Here is a 17,438-nt window from a genome sequence, read left to right on the forward strand (position 1 = left end):
AATTCTGTGCAATATCTTGAGCAGCACACTTTTTTCTATATATATTTTATATTCTTAAAAATATTTTAAAGATATTTTTAAGTTGTAAGATCTATATATAATCATATGTAACATCTAAAAAATTATCTCTCAATTTAGATAATGAATGTATTTCTAGATTTAAAATGGAGCAACATTGTATAAAATTAAAATAAGAATAAATGTAAAAGAGTATGAAAATTTTCTCGGCCTGCTTTCTGGAAGAAGAAGAAAAATGCTGGAAGTATAAAAAAAGAAAAAAGAAATCACGAGTTCTTTCACTGTTCAACCAGCAGACATCACGTTTTGTTGTCAGAGTTTAAGATTATTATAAGGGTATTTCCTTAGTATTACTGTGTGCTTCTTAAAAGCAAGCACATTAACATTAACTGTGATTGGCTCTGAACCAGAGAAGAAAATTGCACATTTTAAAAAAATTTTAATATACATTTCTTAAATGAAATCAGTAAGCATTTTTTTCTTTTTGAGGTTTTTTTCAAAGGTTTTTCACTTTTAACTTCAGGGTAGTCCAATTATTCAACTAAAATAAAGCTTCCTCTAATTTTGTGTGTGTGTGTGTGTGTGTGTGTGTGTGTGTGTGTGTGTGTGTGTTTTAGTGGCTGGCCATACGGAGATCAGAACCCTTGATTTTGGTGTTGTAAGGCTATGTTCTAACCAACTGAGCTAACTGGCCAGATCTAATTTTGTTTTTAAAAGTTATGAAGCAAAGTCAAAATTGTAATGGGCCTTATGGTATTTGATTATTTATTATATCATCTTCCATGTGTTATCACCATCTCCACTCCGTCCCTAAGTATTTTAACCTATAGTAGGAGACATTGGAATAATCTCTAAAGTATTTTTTAATCTAGTATTCCATGAGTCAACCAATGCAGATAAAATAAAGTATTTTTAGAATACATTGGAAAGCTTTTGTAATAGTACGTTATTAAACATAAAGATAGTTATAGAATTTCACACTGTTTGATCCACAAAGAATATTTAAATTAAGGTTTGATTGAAGCTTCCAATGCAGATAAAATAAAGTATTTTTAGAATACATTGGAAAGCTTTTGTAATAGTACGTTATTAAACATAAAGATAATTATAGAATTTCACACTGTTTGATCCACAAAGAATATTTAAATTAAGGTTTGATTGAAGCTTAATTTTTTCATTACTTTCAAAATGGATCTTAATAAACAAATTCATATTATTCACAAGGTCATGAGTCTTTTTGTTTTAATTTCAGGTTCACACTGCTTCAATAACCTTAAACGTATTAATTTAGATAATCTCCCTAGAATGATGGCAGTTTGCATTTATGACATGTGGCCAATTACCCCACTGGCAGTCAACAAAAAGTCAACTATGCTAGGATATCTACTTTCTGAAATTCTGAGAATGTGATTTCCTGTCATCATTTTATCCTCCTTTGCCCATTGACTGACCTCCCTGTCTTGATCAGAGATGGCGGCTGCTGGATCAGGTGTGCTGCTGCCAGCCTCAGAGCAGAGGGAGAAGACCAAAGAGATATTTCTTGTGGATTTAGAATTAGTTTTGATGTCTTTAGTTGTACAGATGTGGAGGTAATTTCAGAGAAAAATTTCAGCCTTTTTAAAGCATTCTAGAATGCATGGTCTGCAGTCCGTTGCATCAGAATAAACTGGTATTTGTAAAATATCTGGATTCCTGGAACTTGTTTTAGAGATGAACTCATAGTTGTGCATACTAAATTAGGAGAAACATAATTTTTTACAACACGTGTATGCTCTTTCAAGAGGGATACATTTAAAATGTCATGAGATAATTTAGAAGTGCCAGTCCCTCCATATTTAAACCATATTTGATCTAAAATTAGTTAAGGTATCAAATCTAATTTGAAGTAGGCAAATGTTTCACAGCATCCTGCAGATTCAGGACTGAAAGGTACTTTAGTGGCCATCTCGTAGGCAGATACCCATCTCCGCCCTGCTAGATAGCTGTTTAGGTATTGACTAATACCTCTAGAGAAGGGAAACCCATAGTCTACTGTGGTAGACCATTCCATATTCAGAGATCATTGATAGAACGTTTGTAAGTCAAAATATGCACCCTTTTAATAGCCAATCACTGGTATTCATTTTATTCCATAGATCTGTTAACATTTAGTCTGATTTCCTTTCTCTGTGATAGATTTTCAACTCTTAGAAAACTCTGTTCACCCACTTTTGAGAGAGATTTCTTTTCCATGCTACATAGGCCCTAGTTATGACTCTTTCCTCTCCTCCTCTTTGAATGTATCCTTCCTTTTTTTAAGGAAGTGCTACTTAGAAATGAATCTAATATTCTTTGTGTTTCCTCCTCAGTTAAACAACAAAAGAAACCCCCATTCTCTATAAAAAACAAGAAACACAAGACTCTCATCTCCCCTATTCAATCTAGACACTACTCTCTAAATAAAACACTCGAGGTTTACATTATTTAACTAAGCCTCTCATTACTTCATTTGTAGGTGTTTGTTGTTTATTTTAATCAAAACTTTTAGCTCTTTATCTCAGCTACTACAAAATGCACCTCCCCAATTCCATTTTGAGAAATCTGTTTTCAAATGTGAGTTGTTAAGAATGTTTTAAGTATTGATTCCCTCATTCAGTATATTGTTTTCTTCTTATCTGGATTTTGCTCTTAAGTGTGAACATGAATTTGTAGTATTATTTAGTAATAAGTAAAAGAAGAAAATAAAATGAATATGGTGGCTTTTTTCTAAAAACTTCCTTCGTTTGTATAGGGTTGATAACCCATTTTTCAATTCAACTGAATAAATATTCACAGAACATTTTTTAAAATGAACACAATTTTGATGTATGGGACTTTGCCAAATGTGAGTTCAGATGTTTAATTTACTGTATTTAATTTTACTAGAAAACCTGTCAAAAATTAAACTTAGTGTATCTGATGTCATTGATGAAACTCTTCAGGATAATTGAGACCATCGTTTCCATTCTTAAGTGTTCAAAATTTATCCTTTAATTGTGTGCTATGAGGTTTTCTGGATCAACTCTTCTGCAACCCTTAGATGACAGTAAGTGATGATGAAGAAATATGCAGACCTAGGTAGGAGAAGTTCCTGTGTATAGCAAAAAACCCAGTAGGACATTTAATATTTAATCTAATTTTAAAAAAAGAAAAGGTGTTAACAAGGGATGATAAAAGTAAAATTTTTCAACTTACCCAGTAAGAATTGCAAAGCTATTTTAAAAGTCTCAGAAAATGTAAGCAATTTCCATAAAAAAATGAGTCACATCTCCTCATTCATTGTATCCCTAATGCCTAGCACAGTACTTGGTATTTAACAGGCTCTCACTAAATATTATTATTAAATTATAAAGTAAATCTTAAAAATCTGTATTGCAGAATATTGGAAAGTTAGATCTATATTTCCCAATGATCCGCACACTGTAAATTGAGATGGTTTGTACACTATATGTACTTCACACTTCCTTAAAATCCAAATAAAAGCTTTTTTATTGGCTGAAGTTCTTTTGTTATTAATTTATTGTTTTAAATTTGAAGTTCAAATTTATTGATCAAAACCACAGGTAATACAAACACAAATTTTCTTTTTCACAAATTTTTTTCAACATAATTGATCACTCATTCCTGATACACTTCTTTTGACCTATAGGATAGCACATTTTTGGTTTTCCTCCTATTCACTTGTTCCATCTCAGGCCTTTGTGTGGTTCTTGTCTCCTCCTGTAACTCTTAACCTTGGATTGCCCCCATGCTCAGACCTTCTTCTTTGCTTACGCAAGCTCTCTTGAATAAGCTCATCAGTCTCATGGCTTTAAATTTAAGTTCTATGTGTATGCCTATGGTCACCCTTGATTATTCTCTTTTTCTCATGCTGCTCATCCAATCAACCAGGAAATCTGGTATCTATTCTCAAAACCTATCTAGAAAATTGATTGGACTTTAATAATATGACTTTTCAATTCTTTCAAGAAAAGAATTACTTATAAAACATATAGTAGAAAGTGATAAAAGGCCCAAAGAGAATAATATGCATGTTTACACTATAATATGTCAGCATTCAAATTTAAGCACACTTTCTGTTTTTAGGAAAGGCCTATGCTCCAGAATTCTATTACGATACCTATAATCCTGTGTGGCAGAACAGACACCGTGTTTATTCCTACAGTCTACAGTGGACACAAATGAATCCTGATGCAGTGGATCGGATTGTCGCATACAGGTTGGGTATAAGGCAGGTGAGAAATTTAATTCATATCTTTTTTTCCTTGTTGTCCTTTGTGAACACCTTGTTGCTGTAATTTTTCTAAACATTTTACATGAATTCCAGAATATATTTTTTATATCAAAGATAATATTACACAAACTGTTCTGAATTACTTTGAAATATTTGAAATTAATTTACACATTTTCCAGTATGATAGCAGACACATTACAGTGATATTCTTTGAGCTTTCTGAAAACATTTATCACAAGATATGCTAGGGGATCGTATAATTACCACGAAATGAATTTATTTAGGATGTGCTCCCTCTTACCTAAACTGCATAACTATTTGTCTTGTTTTCTAAGAAGCTGAAAGTCTTACATATTTTTACACTAAGAGTTCAAGAATGTTTTAAAAGTTAATTTAATATGTCTGAAGAATAGAAATACTTTAGTAAAATGAGAAGAAATAATAAAGTATGATATTTCCCTAAGGTAGCTGAAGATTACGTGTTACGCTGAAAAAATGATATGTTTTACGAATGAACCACTGTTAAACTCATCCTTTGTTGGTATACATGGTCAATATAAGTCCTTACATTGTGTTTTGTCAGATCGCATACTGTCTGGGTGACTGTTTCAGCATAAAACATGTTTGAATATTTATCTGATTGCCACATAATCTATTATCTCAACCTTACAGTTTTGTATTATTCACAGATTTGCAAAGTGTGTGTTCCACTGCCTTAATTAAATTGCAGGATAACATTTTGAGTTAGGACAGTAGAAAGGACAAAGTTTGCTTGGGGAAAGATTGATTAACGTCCAACAATCCATTCAGCTCTTCTATCATAAAATTGTGGTTTTTCTATCTTGCTCATAAAGTTACAATAAGAAACCTTGTAAGATAGCATCATTGAAATAAGAAACACTGTAAATTGAATATTCCTAAACTGTGTGTTTGATTATCTCAAAAAAGTAAAAGAGCTTTTCTAGTGAAAACATCCTGCCGTTTGATAATTGCTGCTTACTTATCTAAGTGCTCACAGGTCATTGATAAATCAAAATACAGTGGACCGTTCAGCAAGTTTCTCCTATTACCCTTCATTTACATTGGTCCCTAGGAAAATCTGAGTCAATCTCAAATCCATCTCAAACTTGTTTGTTCAACTTGTTCTTATTGACCGTCTTCCTTGATGGAGAAGATAACAACAAAACAAATTAGCAGTTCTTCTTCCCTACGCTGAGGGGCTTATCCCGTTCTTTTTCTTTTTCTTTTCTTAACACAGCTAATATTTTTAAACTTTTCATATTTGAGGCATCTCAGAGAGTTCTTGACTTCACAAACCTCACACTCTTTTTTTTTTTTTTAACTCCTTACTACATCTCGTTTGGTCATTTACCAAACATGTTATCTTTTACCAGACATATTTCTTTTTTTAAAATCTAAGAACCTAAAACCAAATTGCTATTTGTAAAATTAAATTGTTTTCTTTAGGTGTCTCACATCTTGTTTGGTCATTTACCAAACATGTTATCTTTTACCAGACATATTTCTTTTTTTTAAATCTAAGAACCTAAAACCAAATTGCTATTTGTAAAATTAAATTGTTTTCTTTAGGTGTCTTTTGCTATGTTCTGGCTATAGATTTATTTGCAATGATAGAGTCAGAATTGTATCTTTAGTTTCTGAGTTTTCTAATCAGTTAGATTTTCTGAGAATCTCTGGGTAACTTCCCACTGCTAGTTGCAGGGCTGCTTTTTTGTAAGTCTACAGAATTTACCCAACTTTGCTCCTTATTTCCTTCCTTTACTCTAAAGTGCCTCAAATACATTGTTCCCACCTAAGGTCTCTGTTGTATATGAAAGTCAGAAACATTCTCTGTAAGTCAAATTTAACGGAAAAATAATAACCAGTGAAGTCTCTCAACCCCCAAATAGAAGACGGATTTTAGCAGAGTTAGAATTCCTCCCAGGAGGGTTCCAATTAATTAAATCCCCTCTTTCCAGTTTATATCTTGTACTCATTCCTAGCAAACTATCTTGTGTAATATTGTTTTGTTAGGCTATTTTCCAATGATAATTTCTCTTTTTTTGATTTTCCCTCCCTGACACAAACATCTTCTCTAAATTCCTGTCTTTATATTTTTTGACTATAAAGCTGGTGTATAATAACTCCCTGATATGCAGTGACACATATTTCCCAGTCATTGCATTGTTCTTTTTGACCAAATTAGTTGGATAATTTTCTCTTACTCTGCTTTGTTAGATTAAATTATATATGTGTGCATATGTGTGTATAAATTTCCCTTTACTATGTTTTGTTAAAATAATGAATTGTAGACAAACCTGGCTTCCAAGTTTAGCCAATTAGCCTTCTGATTTTTTAGTTATATAACCCTGAGCATGTTTCTGAACATAGCAAACCTGGGTTCCTATCCTGTAAGTCCAAGATGATGCTACCTGTCAGGCAATTGGAGCATGGAATTGAAGATGTCCCCCACGTGTCCCACAAGCCAGGCACTCTTTGCACAGACATTTGTGGCAATTCTTAAAGTCACCTGCCAGGGTTGTATGAGGATTGAAAGAAAAAAAAGAAGAGAGTATTTTAAGAGCTTAACATGTCTGATATTATTATTTTACTTTTATTTACTATACTGCATATCTTAAGCCTAATTATTATATTATTCCTAGCCATGATTTTCACAAAGTAATTTCCAGACATTTTTTTCACTATATCTTATTTTCATTTTAAACCTATTGTCCTCCATAAGATCCATTTTACTGATTTACATTTTTCTTTCCCACTGTGAGTCTTCCTTTAAAGCCTTCTCGATCGGATCAGTAAGTCTCCTGCTAATTCTGTTCTTTCCACGTTTTGTGAGATACTTGCTATCCACTAGAGGAAAACATATTTCTGGTGTTATAAACCATGGCCCAGAAAACAAATCCTTTCCCTTATTCATTTTTTAATACTAATTATTTGCCAAAGCATTCTTTTCTGGCCTTCTTTGTTCTTAAGATTTTCTTTTATATTCAGAAATTTTTTTTCCAAGGGTGTTTTTTTATGCCGCTCTATTCTTTTATTTATTTATTTATTTATTTTTTGTCTTTTGTCTTTTTCCGTGTCCGGCAACGGGATTGCAACCCTCAGTGTTGCTCCCGCGCCTCGCTCAACCAGTGAGCGGGAACCGGTCTGCATGTGGGATCCGAACCCTTGGGCAGGAGCGCCGCTGCGCTTCCCAAGCGGCGCACTATCCAGTGTGCCACCGGGCCGGCCCTATGCCGCTCTATTCTAATTGATAATTTTACTCAGATAATATATCTTGCTACAGGAGAGAGAAACTTTGCTATATCTTTTTGGAATGTCTCAATAAATAGTAATGGCCTTGTGCTATTCTGCCAATGTGAACAGGAAGACGATGTTTTAGATGGGGTGCAGAAGAGAAAGAGTATGTATACCCACTTTTCTTTTTCCTGCTATCATATTCTTTACACTCAACCCTCCCACGAAAAATTTGTATGTGCAAATTGGCCTCAATAAACAACATTTCCTTTTAAGATCCACTTATACACAAAAGTTTAGGATGATAAGGCAAAAGCATTTAGATACAATTAAATTGATACAGTTCTTTTTCTAAAGTCCCATTTTAATAATAGAAAACAAAAGTGTGAATGTAATTTTCATTTTTCCATATTATCTTAGAAAATTTAGATTCCTAAATATATGTTTGATATTGGCATTTTCTTAGAACACAATCATACACCAGCATTTTTTTAAAAAAATCACTAAGTTCTGATCTGATTATCATTTCTTTTTTTTAAAAGATGGCTGGTAAGGGGATCTTAACCCTTAGCTTGGTGTTGTCAGCACCATGCTCTCCAAGTGAGCTAACCTGCCATCCCTATGTAGAGATCTGAATCTGTGAGCCATGGGGCCCTGATTATCATTTTAATGAGGATTTTATGTTGCATGTATGCGGCCTTTTTAATCTCCTGAGTGATCCCAGAATCTTGAATCAAAGAGCTTTTGGACATAGTCAACATCACGTGAGCAGTATTTAAAATAAACTGTGCTAAGAATGTGGCAACATAATTTTTTTTAAAAACTGGATTTTTCCCCCCAATAATTACTATTTATATCTTTGATTATGAGATTAGCTTTCTTTAAGGGGATATTAATTTGAGTTATAAATTTTATGATTTTAAAGTCTTATTTTTAGGCCATATTTTTATTTTAAGCCTATAGATCTAAATAATTTGTTCTATCTATAAAATACCTAGACTGTCTAGTACAAAATACCTTCCCATTTAATATCAAACCTGATCTTAATTACACAGTATGTTTGTATATCACATAAAGTCCGGAAAACAAATTTGATTCTTTAAGACTAATAACAAATTCAGTTCTAAGGAATTCTATTTTTTTTTAATGAAGAAAATCTTGTTACCTATTAAATTAAGTACGATTATAAAATCACTGCTGAGTTATTAAACTCATAGCTGGATGGGGTTGGTAAACTGAACCCAGCATTTCTCTCACCTTTCTGGTGATGTTAACTGACTCCTTTGGTTAAACTTTATGTTCTGTATTTAAATATGATGAGGAACATTGAGTCAGAATTTGAGTATTGGTTTATATACTTTTCTTACAAAATTCTCCACTATATCTAGGAAAAAGCACTAACTTCTGGAATCCCTGCTTTAGAAAACGTTAAAAGGGTAATAGAAAAAAAAAGATTTTAGATGAGTTTAATATTATTCCAAGGTCAACTGATTACGAGCCTCATTAAATTGACCTGAGTTATCCTGGCTATTCATTTGAATCAATATTTTATTAAAAAACTGAAGACTGATATATTTCTTTCCTTGGCTGATAAAACACTTCTTAAATGTCTAAAGTGTTTTCTTTACAGACTGTAAATATTTAATTATTATGAATTCCAAGACTTCTATTATCCAAATCAAAGAAACTATCCAATAGACCAATATGCGTTCAGAGTCTTATATGACTAGAAGTGTACAGTTCAATGGAAAATATTTATTCAACTAAGCAAAGGTAAAAACTTTTGTTGTTTATTTTTTGTATTTCATGTCAATTTATAAAAAAAATCACATAGAAGAAAGAAGAATTCATTCATGTAATCAACAAAATACATACTGAGCTCAGATTATATATCAAGGACTCTGGTACACATTTGAATTGACAAAGGGGTGGGGGTGAGTGGATGGAAGGATAGTTCTTGTCCTTAAAGGAGTAGGAGTTACTCAGATCAAGGGACATGGATGGAATTAACATGTACCTGGCACAGAGCCAGCATGGTTATTTTGGAGAACTGAAAATGGTGAAGTACATCTTGACCATAGTTCAGGAGATAAGGAATGAGATGAAGCTGGAGACATGAGGACAGAGATCGGGAAGGGCCATAAGAACCATTCCAAAGAAGTTGAACTTTACCTTGAGGAGAGGGAGACACTGTAAGAGTCAGAACAGGGGAGTCAAGTAATTACTGTGGCAGTAAAAAATTAATAAGGGGTAAACATAGAGTAAAAACTACTGCTTTATTTCAAATGAAATGCAACGACCTGAACCAGAGATTCTGCACTGGGGATTGGAGAGAAATAGATGTGTCAAAATCTGGAGGTTTTGATGATTGAATGCAGGTTTAGGGAAGGGAGAAGAGCAGGAATGCAGGGATGGAAACAGTGTTCACCACTTAGATGCTTGTTGTCTTTAGAGTATCTTATGTTAAAACATATCAACATTTGTTGGCCCATTTCTACATGTTAAGAAATGTCTAAAGTTTTTTCTTGAATATGATTATTTATACCAAAAAAGAAAATGAACTGAGATTGACATTAGGCACATATTTAATGGAACATTTTCAAAGAAATGTAAAATGACAAAATTTAAGAACAAACTCCAAAGGAGGCTTCATGTTCTAGTACAAAATAACTTTAATATACTAATGTATCCATGCAATTCTTTCATTTTATGTTCTAAAGATCTTGGGCTGAAGTTTATCCTTCAGACATCCATGTCTTAGCAAAATGACACAATAAAAAAATCATAGGTAGTTTTCTTATATTAAAAAGCAGCTTCTCTGCTTAGAGAAGCTAAGTTTGAATATATATGTATTTATGCCGTCATGTAAGGTACTGCAATGATAGGTCCTAAATTAGAAACAAACAAGCCTGGAAAACTTTTTTTAAAATAATTACTTCACTTTAGAAGTAATTTTTGCTTTTTTATTTTCATTATCTCCCCTGTAATTTTTACATTATCCTTTCCACATATTAGGAGGTATTTTAGTGCCCCACCAAAATTGGTTTACTAGGTTAAGTACTTCTATGGATTGATGCAAAATAATCTTTACAATTTCAATTGTAGTTTGGGGAGAGCATGTTGAAGCACCATCACCAGCTCTTAAATCTTCCTTTTGCAGGGGCACATTCACTTCTGCTCATATTTTCTTGACTAAAGCAAGCATCATGACTTGATCTGAGGTCAAGAGGGCAAACAAGTGCTGTCCTCCAAGTACTGGCAAGGAATAAAAGAACCAAATACTTGTGAAAAGCTCAAATTACTATCAAGATTTGCCTTTCTGGTCAGCAGTATTTGACTGAATATATTAATAGTACCATTTGTTTTCCTGCTATAAAATATAACCTCAGAAAAATCTACTTAAGTTTACTTCTTGAATACTAAAAGTATGTGAGCAAAGATTTGATTATGAAGTTGTACCATTTATTTCAAATAATGAAAGCACTTGTAAAGAACTCAAAGGAGCTTAATAAATGTCTCATGCGTAACTAAATGAGTTAATGAATAAATGATTAAATAAATGCCCTTTACATATAATCTATGTAAAAGAACAGTAAAATATAACACATGCTCCTGAAAATAATTCAACAAACCCATAATGTTCTTTGATTCTTCTACTATAATTGGATGTCGCATACCATTCCATGTACATGGGACAAGAATTCAATTCACCAGTAGTTTATGATCTCGTGGAGCTTATATTCTGTAGAATGCAGACCAAAAAAAGAATACCCTTGTCATTAACAGTATTATTTACAGTGTGTGTGTGATTTAGTGTGCACATGCATAATGACACAAACTGGTATCAATAATTTGATATGGCATTGTTTGCATGCAACCTCAAAATAATATAAATGAAAGTGTAAAATGGAATTTAGAAACATAATGTGTACATTCGCCAAGTAAAGTCCTATCTGCTTAAAAGTAGATTTTTTAAATAGTAAGATTGCAATACTGGGAATTGCATTGAATATCTGTAATATTTTCTGTCCATACTAGTCTTCTTGTATAAAGTGAGTCTTCCAGAAAAGGTGAAATGTTGGGCTTTTCATCTAAGTTAAGGACTTATCTTATAGAAACTTAATAGATAATAAAGAATAATCATCTAGGTATAGGGAAGAGTCTTCTGGGACATTAAATATTTGCTTGCTTCTCTGATTTGCACAGGGCTGTCCCTACATGTTCTATTTCTTTTGTTTTAATGGAGCTGTGATTTCCACATGCCTTCTCATAGCTGCAGAGATTCACACTTATTTCCAGTGGTTCCACATAGGCTACCCTGGTAATGCAACTTTGAAAACTAGGATGTAATTTTCCAGGACTACAATAAGAATTTTCTAATAAACAAAGACATCAATATCAAGACCCTGATTTTGGATCTATCAAAGTGGAGCTCACCTGAGTCCATAGTTTTTAGTCAAATTTCATCTTACATTTTTTTTTTCCTTTTTGTCTTTTTTCGTGACTGGTAATGGGATCGCAACCCTCGGTGTTGCGCCCGCACCTCGCTCAACCAGTGAGCGGACCGGTCTCTATATGGGATCCGAACCCTTGGCGGCAGCGCCGCCGTGCTCCCAAGTGCCGCACTCAACCGAGTGCGCCACCAGGCTGGCCCTCATCTTACATTTTTAAGGATTATTTAAGAACTATATAGGTTTTGATTGTTTATAGACCTGTAATTTTTTAAAGGAAAACATGCTGATGTAAACATTAAATCATGTTAGCTTGTGTATGAGAAACATCAGAAAGATTTGACAAAAATAAATGGCTTTGGTATGAATTTTCTTAAATGTTCTTAGTTCATTTGAACACTCATCAGTACTTCCCTTTTGGATTGCTAATCTGTGAATTGTATTAGGCTCACAAAAGTACTTAGCCTCACCAAAGCTCTGGATATCTGCATACCCTTTTGTGAATCAGACCTAGTCTTTCTAATTAGCACATTTTTTCAATTTTTATTGAATCATAGTTCATTAGACATATTTTGGGGGTTCAACATTGACATATGTTGATAAAATCAATATTACTAGCATATGTATTGTTATAAATTGTACTTATTCTTTATGCCCCTTGTCCAATCTCTCCCTATCCTCCTTGCCTCCCCCTTCCCCCCTCTAATTGCCCTAGGTTTCTTCTCTCCTTCTGAAGGAGTAATGGTTACTCTGTTGATTTTTTGCCTAGATGGTCTGTCCAATGCTGACAGTGCTGACAGGTGTGTTCAGGTACCCCAGTATTATCATAGAGCAGATGCTTCTTCTGTCACTCTGGACTGAGCTTTGTGGAGAGAGACATCCTCTTCTTTTCTTTGGTCTCTGCTGGTGACTCTCCTTGTCAATGTACTCCAGTGGCTGGCAGACCATCTGCGTGGTGATTGTGGCATCTAGCTGCTTTCGTGGCATATGTGGTTATTGTGGTGGCTGTGGTGGGCCACCCACATGGAGATGATGTTTTTGGCATGCTCCTTACCTAGTTGGTGGTGGTGCTGGCAGTGTGCCTGGTTGTGGGAGGGAGTCTGGTCTCCACTCCATACCTCAGGACCCTGGGTGGGCGCTGTGGCAATGGCGTTGTGCCTGGTTTTGGGTGGAGGGTCTGGTCACCAGCTCCATGAGCACTTTTATTATTAATGCTAGTGTCAATAATAATAGCCATTTAATAATGATAATTTTTTTAAAAATATTTCAAATTTTACTATTTTTATAAATCTTTCTTTTTTTAACAAATGTATACATTGAAACCACCATTGTTTATAGTTACTCTAATTGACTCAAATTTCTTTAAAATATTCTTCCTTTTTAGTTGATTTAAAATTATTTTATAATATGGTCTGGATTTGACAATTATAATTAGAGGAACACATAAAAAAGCATTCAAGAAGTTGCTTTTTATAAAGATAATTAATTTTAACTTCAAAAAACAGTTTCTTGGAAACCAGGCTATCATAATAAATAATTAAGTGATGCTTAGTTAATAAGCAAAGCCACAAACCAAGATAAAGTAGAGACTTTTTGCAATGAAGTCAAAGGGCATTTCCATTGCCATACTACAAATAACATAATAGGCACATATATTAGACTAACAAGTTCAACTAGGGTTTTTCTTTTTTTGAAAAATATGTAAATTATATTGGTATCTGACACGGTGGCTCTACAATGGAGATGAAGAGGCGAAATGCTTCCATTAATTGGAAGCAGAATGAAGTTCCTCCAGGTCAAGCATAGGATTGAACATTCTGGTTGTGAGTAGAAAATAAACCTTTTGAAGAATCAAAACAAAATTTATTGTTTTCGGGTAGTAAAAAGTCAAAGCATATAACCAACAGTTATTTTTATCTGTAAAAGCCATACTAAGCTAACTCTGCTCTAATGCTAAACTTAAAATAATGTATTTCTTGGCATAAAACAGCCCCATAGCTTTCATTTTCTGGTGAAATCTATTCAAAAAGAGAAATTGGGTTGTACAACCAAAAAGAGAATCACTGATTAATCTATATATTTAACTAGGTCTGTGTATTTCTAGTGCCTTAGAGATCATAGCAAATGAAGTATTACTATACAAAGTAGTGTAAATCTTTTTAAAAAATGCATATTTTCTCTACTATAAAATGCTAGATTGCATTACCTTGAACATAAAGCAGATTGTTAGTCATTATTAGTTGAGAGCATGGAAATGTAATAGCTATATATGAGGCAATAAAAATAGACAAATAGTGAGAAGGAACTATTGTACCTCTTGTGTTATGTACATTCTACCTTAATGCAATTCCATGCCCACTTTGGCACGTTGCTTTGCAAAAAACAAAACAAAACTATCTCAGTTGTAGAAAAATTTCTTAGCATAGCAAAAAAAGCAAGTATTTTGGAAGGAGATAGGGTGGGTTTTTTTGTTTTGTTTTTGTTTTTTCCTCAATAAGTATAACTTCTGTATATTCAAGCATATGTTGGAAAAGCTTAAAAACATATTTGGGAAAAGATTTTAGAAAGTACTGAATATATATAATAATATATATACTGAATATCCTGAATATAGTTCCTCTATGTAGTGCAAAGGAAGGAAACAGATCTGAGGAGAGGTAGAATGTGGTGTTCCATATATCTCTGTCTTAATTATTTTAAAAAGAGATCTTACTATATTTATTAATATAATAAAATTTTAATGATGTTTCTTAATCTTTTATAATTTGTAAACTATAATTATACTCTACTGTTGCCTTCTTAGATAATTGTTTGAAATAATCTGGCTCAGAACATTTTCTTAAGTTACATCAGTTTTGCCATTCAGCCTTACTGTTGCAGCACCCTGTATTTTTAAAAGGTTTTAGAAGGTCTATAAAGCTACTTTTTTTCCCCTGGTAAAATTACTTCTGTTTCTTTGAAGGTAGTTGCATTGATTTTAAATTCTTATCTTGCATTTGGGCTAAGAATTTAACATTGACTGAGTCCTCACCTGTTGTAGGTTGGTTCCTTTGTTACCTTTATTATAATTATGCTCCTCTACAAGCTCCACTCTCTTCTCCTGGTGAGTGTGTGTTCCTTTGCCCACATTGTCAATTGTCTTGGGTGGTCATATGTATCCATGAGATAAGCTAAAGCTTTGATCATAACTTCCCTCCATTTACTTAAACTTTAGAATCAAATAGAAAGTTAATGGTACAAATGAGTGTAGTTTCGGGCATTGCAGACTGGGCTTTACTACTCCCCAGACACCTTCTTACCTGTCAGGGAAACTTTTTACACCTCTCCTTTGGAAAGCCTCCTTCACATGTATCATTTTCCCCAATCATTTGGGGGAAAGAAGAGTCAAAAGGAGAGAAAATACTACGGTTGTCAACTTGCCTGCAAATGTTGTTATCCACTCCTGACCTGGTAAGATTAATTTTTATCTTCTCATAATCTGTCCATAACAATGATGGTGAGGGGGAGCAAAAATAAAACACTATCTGCTAACCTATCCCCTACTTGTGACGTGATCCCTTTTCCATCAGGAGCTGCAATTTTCCCCTGAGGTCCTTCAATATTGTTTTATGGTATCTCCAGGGTTGGGTTTGAAATGGTGCAAAACCCTGTTAGATTTTGTTTTATTGAGAACTGCACTATAAGCAATTAAATGCTCAACCCTGGAGATGGTGCAAAACCCTGTTAGATTTTGTTTTATTGAGAACTGCACTATAAGCAATTAAATGCTATCTTTGTTTACCCTGAGCTAAAATTTTTATCCTGTTCCAATATTTTCGTTGATGCCATCTATCTAATTAAAATGATTGACACCCTTTGTTCTTAATTAGCTGTGTGACCTTGATGAAATATTTCATTTTCCTGCCAACCCTCATTTCCATCCAGTCTTGAAGTCTTACCCTGAAGTATTTGTTTTTAATCTCTTTCTTGTCTAACTTCTTCTCCTTCTTTTTATTTTAAAAGAGCCACTGCACAATATGTGATTGTCATCACCTTACAGTATTTCAAGTACCAAAGAACATGTCAATGAATGAGGTTGTCAAAGTTTTCGTGTTACCTCCCTAGACCCACCTACTTGAAAAAACCTGTACTTGATGCCTCAGTGGCCCCTCTAACTTAACATTTCTAAATCCTAACCTATTCTGTCTCAAACTTAGTCCTCCTCCAGTGTTCCTCATTACACTGAATGGCATTTCTCTCTCCCATTGCTCAAACCAGAAAGAAATTGGGAATAATTCTTGACACTTCTCTTTATTATATTATTTCATTCCCCATAAGCAGTTCATCACCAATTCCTGCCAGTTTTATCTCTTGAATATCTCTCAGATCCTTCTGTCTTTATGTGTCTCTATCACCATCACAAAGTCCAATTTCTTGTCGGAGAAATTACCAGAGTCTCTTGCTGAATAAACTCTTGTCCACCTCCAAATTGTTTTCCATAATTAGCCATTATATTTTTAATGGCTAACATTCTTCTTATTGATTATACCGACTCTGCATATATTAAGAATTCTGTCATATGTTTTAGAAATAGTCTTTCATGTGTTTATCTTTTCACTAATTTATTTTTATTGTACATATTTTTAAAAATCTTATACAGTTAGATTTTTCTCTATATGTTCTCTGAATTTTGGGTCCTCTTGGAAAACCTATCACTCAAAGATCCAAAAAAATTCTCAAATAGTTACTTCTAACACTTTTATGGTTTCATTTTTATACTTTACAATTAGGACCCAGCTATCATTTATTTTGGTAAAATTTCTGATTTCCAAAAATGGATAAAGATGACTACAATCCCCCATGCTGGGTAAGATCCTCATGTTATTTATGTTATATTCCCGGCTTATAATTATACATTTTTGAGTGATAACTAAATTAATCTCTCACCACATACTTTTCATACATGTACCAATTGCTGCCCAGTAATAGCAGTCTTACATTATTGTATTAGCTTATACTTGTACAATGTTTATTTTTGTCAAACATTTTTTAAGTGCTTTACTTAAATTAACTTTTTTAATCCTCAGAACAACTCAGTGAAGCAGGTACTAGGTTAGACTTTAAGTTCTATAGAGAACAAAGACTCTGTATACTTTGTTTAAGTAATAGGCTCTCAATAGATGGCTTTTAATGAGTGAGTCAATCAGAGATATTGTGTAATATTTCTATTAAAATAGAATATTATGAATATTAGCTATTCAACATGCATTTTCACAATATCAAATGACTTTAATATGCACCTTTGCATAACACATTACTTGCTTCTCTGGCTGTTCAATTTCTAAAGCAATGCATTAAGAACACTTTGATGTTTAAAGCATTTTTCTGGAAATTGACAGGAATATAGGGTACAGATATGAGGCTCATATCAAGTTAAAATAATATTTAAGCATAGGCATACTTCATTGGAGAGTGAGATTATA

General features: G+C 33.3%; 1 protein-coding gene across 1 annotated transcript in view; it reads left to right on the forward strand.

The window, feature by feature from the left end:
• Positions 1 to 1,488: 1,488 nt before the first annotated feature.
• Positions 1,489 to 17,438, forward strand: part of LOC103609134 (MAM domain-containing glycosylphosphatidylinositol anchor protein 2) — a gene marked incomplete at its 3' end in the record, with an annotated part of 36,052 nt that continues 20,102 nt past the window's right edge. Inside the window, exons 1-2 of the mRNA XM_008593492.1 lie at positions 1,489 to 1,507; positions 4,123 to 4,271. Coding sequence (XP_008591714.1) covers positions 1,489 to 1,507; positions 4,123 to 4,271 — 168 coding nt within the window. The remainder of the gene's footprint in view (positions 1,508 to 4,122; positions 4,272 to 17,438) is intronic.

The sequence above is a fragment of the Galeopterus variegatus genome, unplaced genomic scaffold (assembly GCF_000696425.1).
Source record: "Galeopterus variegatus unplaced genomic scaffold, G_variegatus-3.0.2 Scaffold9251, whole genome shotgun sequence".
NCBI classification, from domain to species: Eukaryota; Metazoa; Chordata; class Mammalia; order Dermoptera; family Cynocephalidae; genus Galeopterus; species Galeopterus variegatus.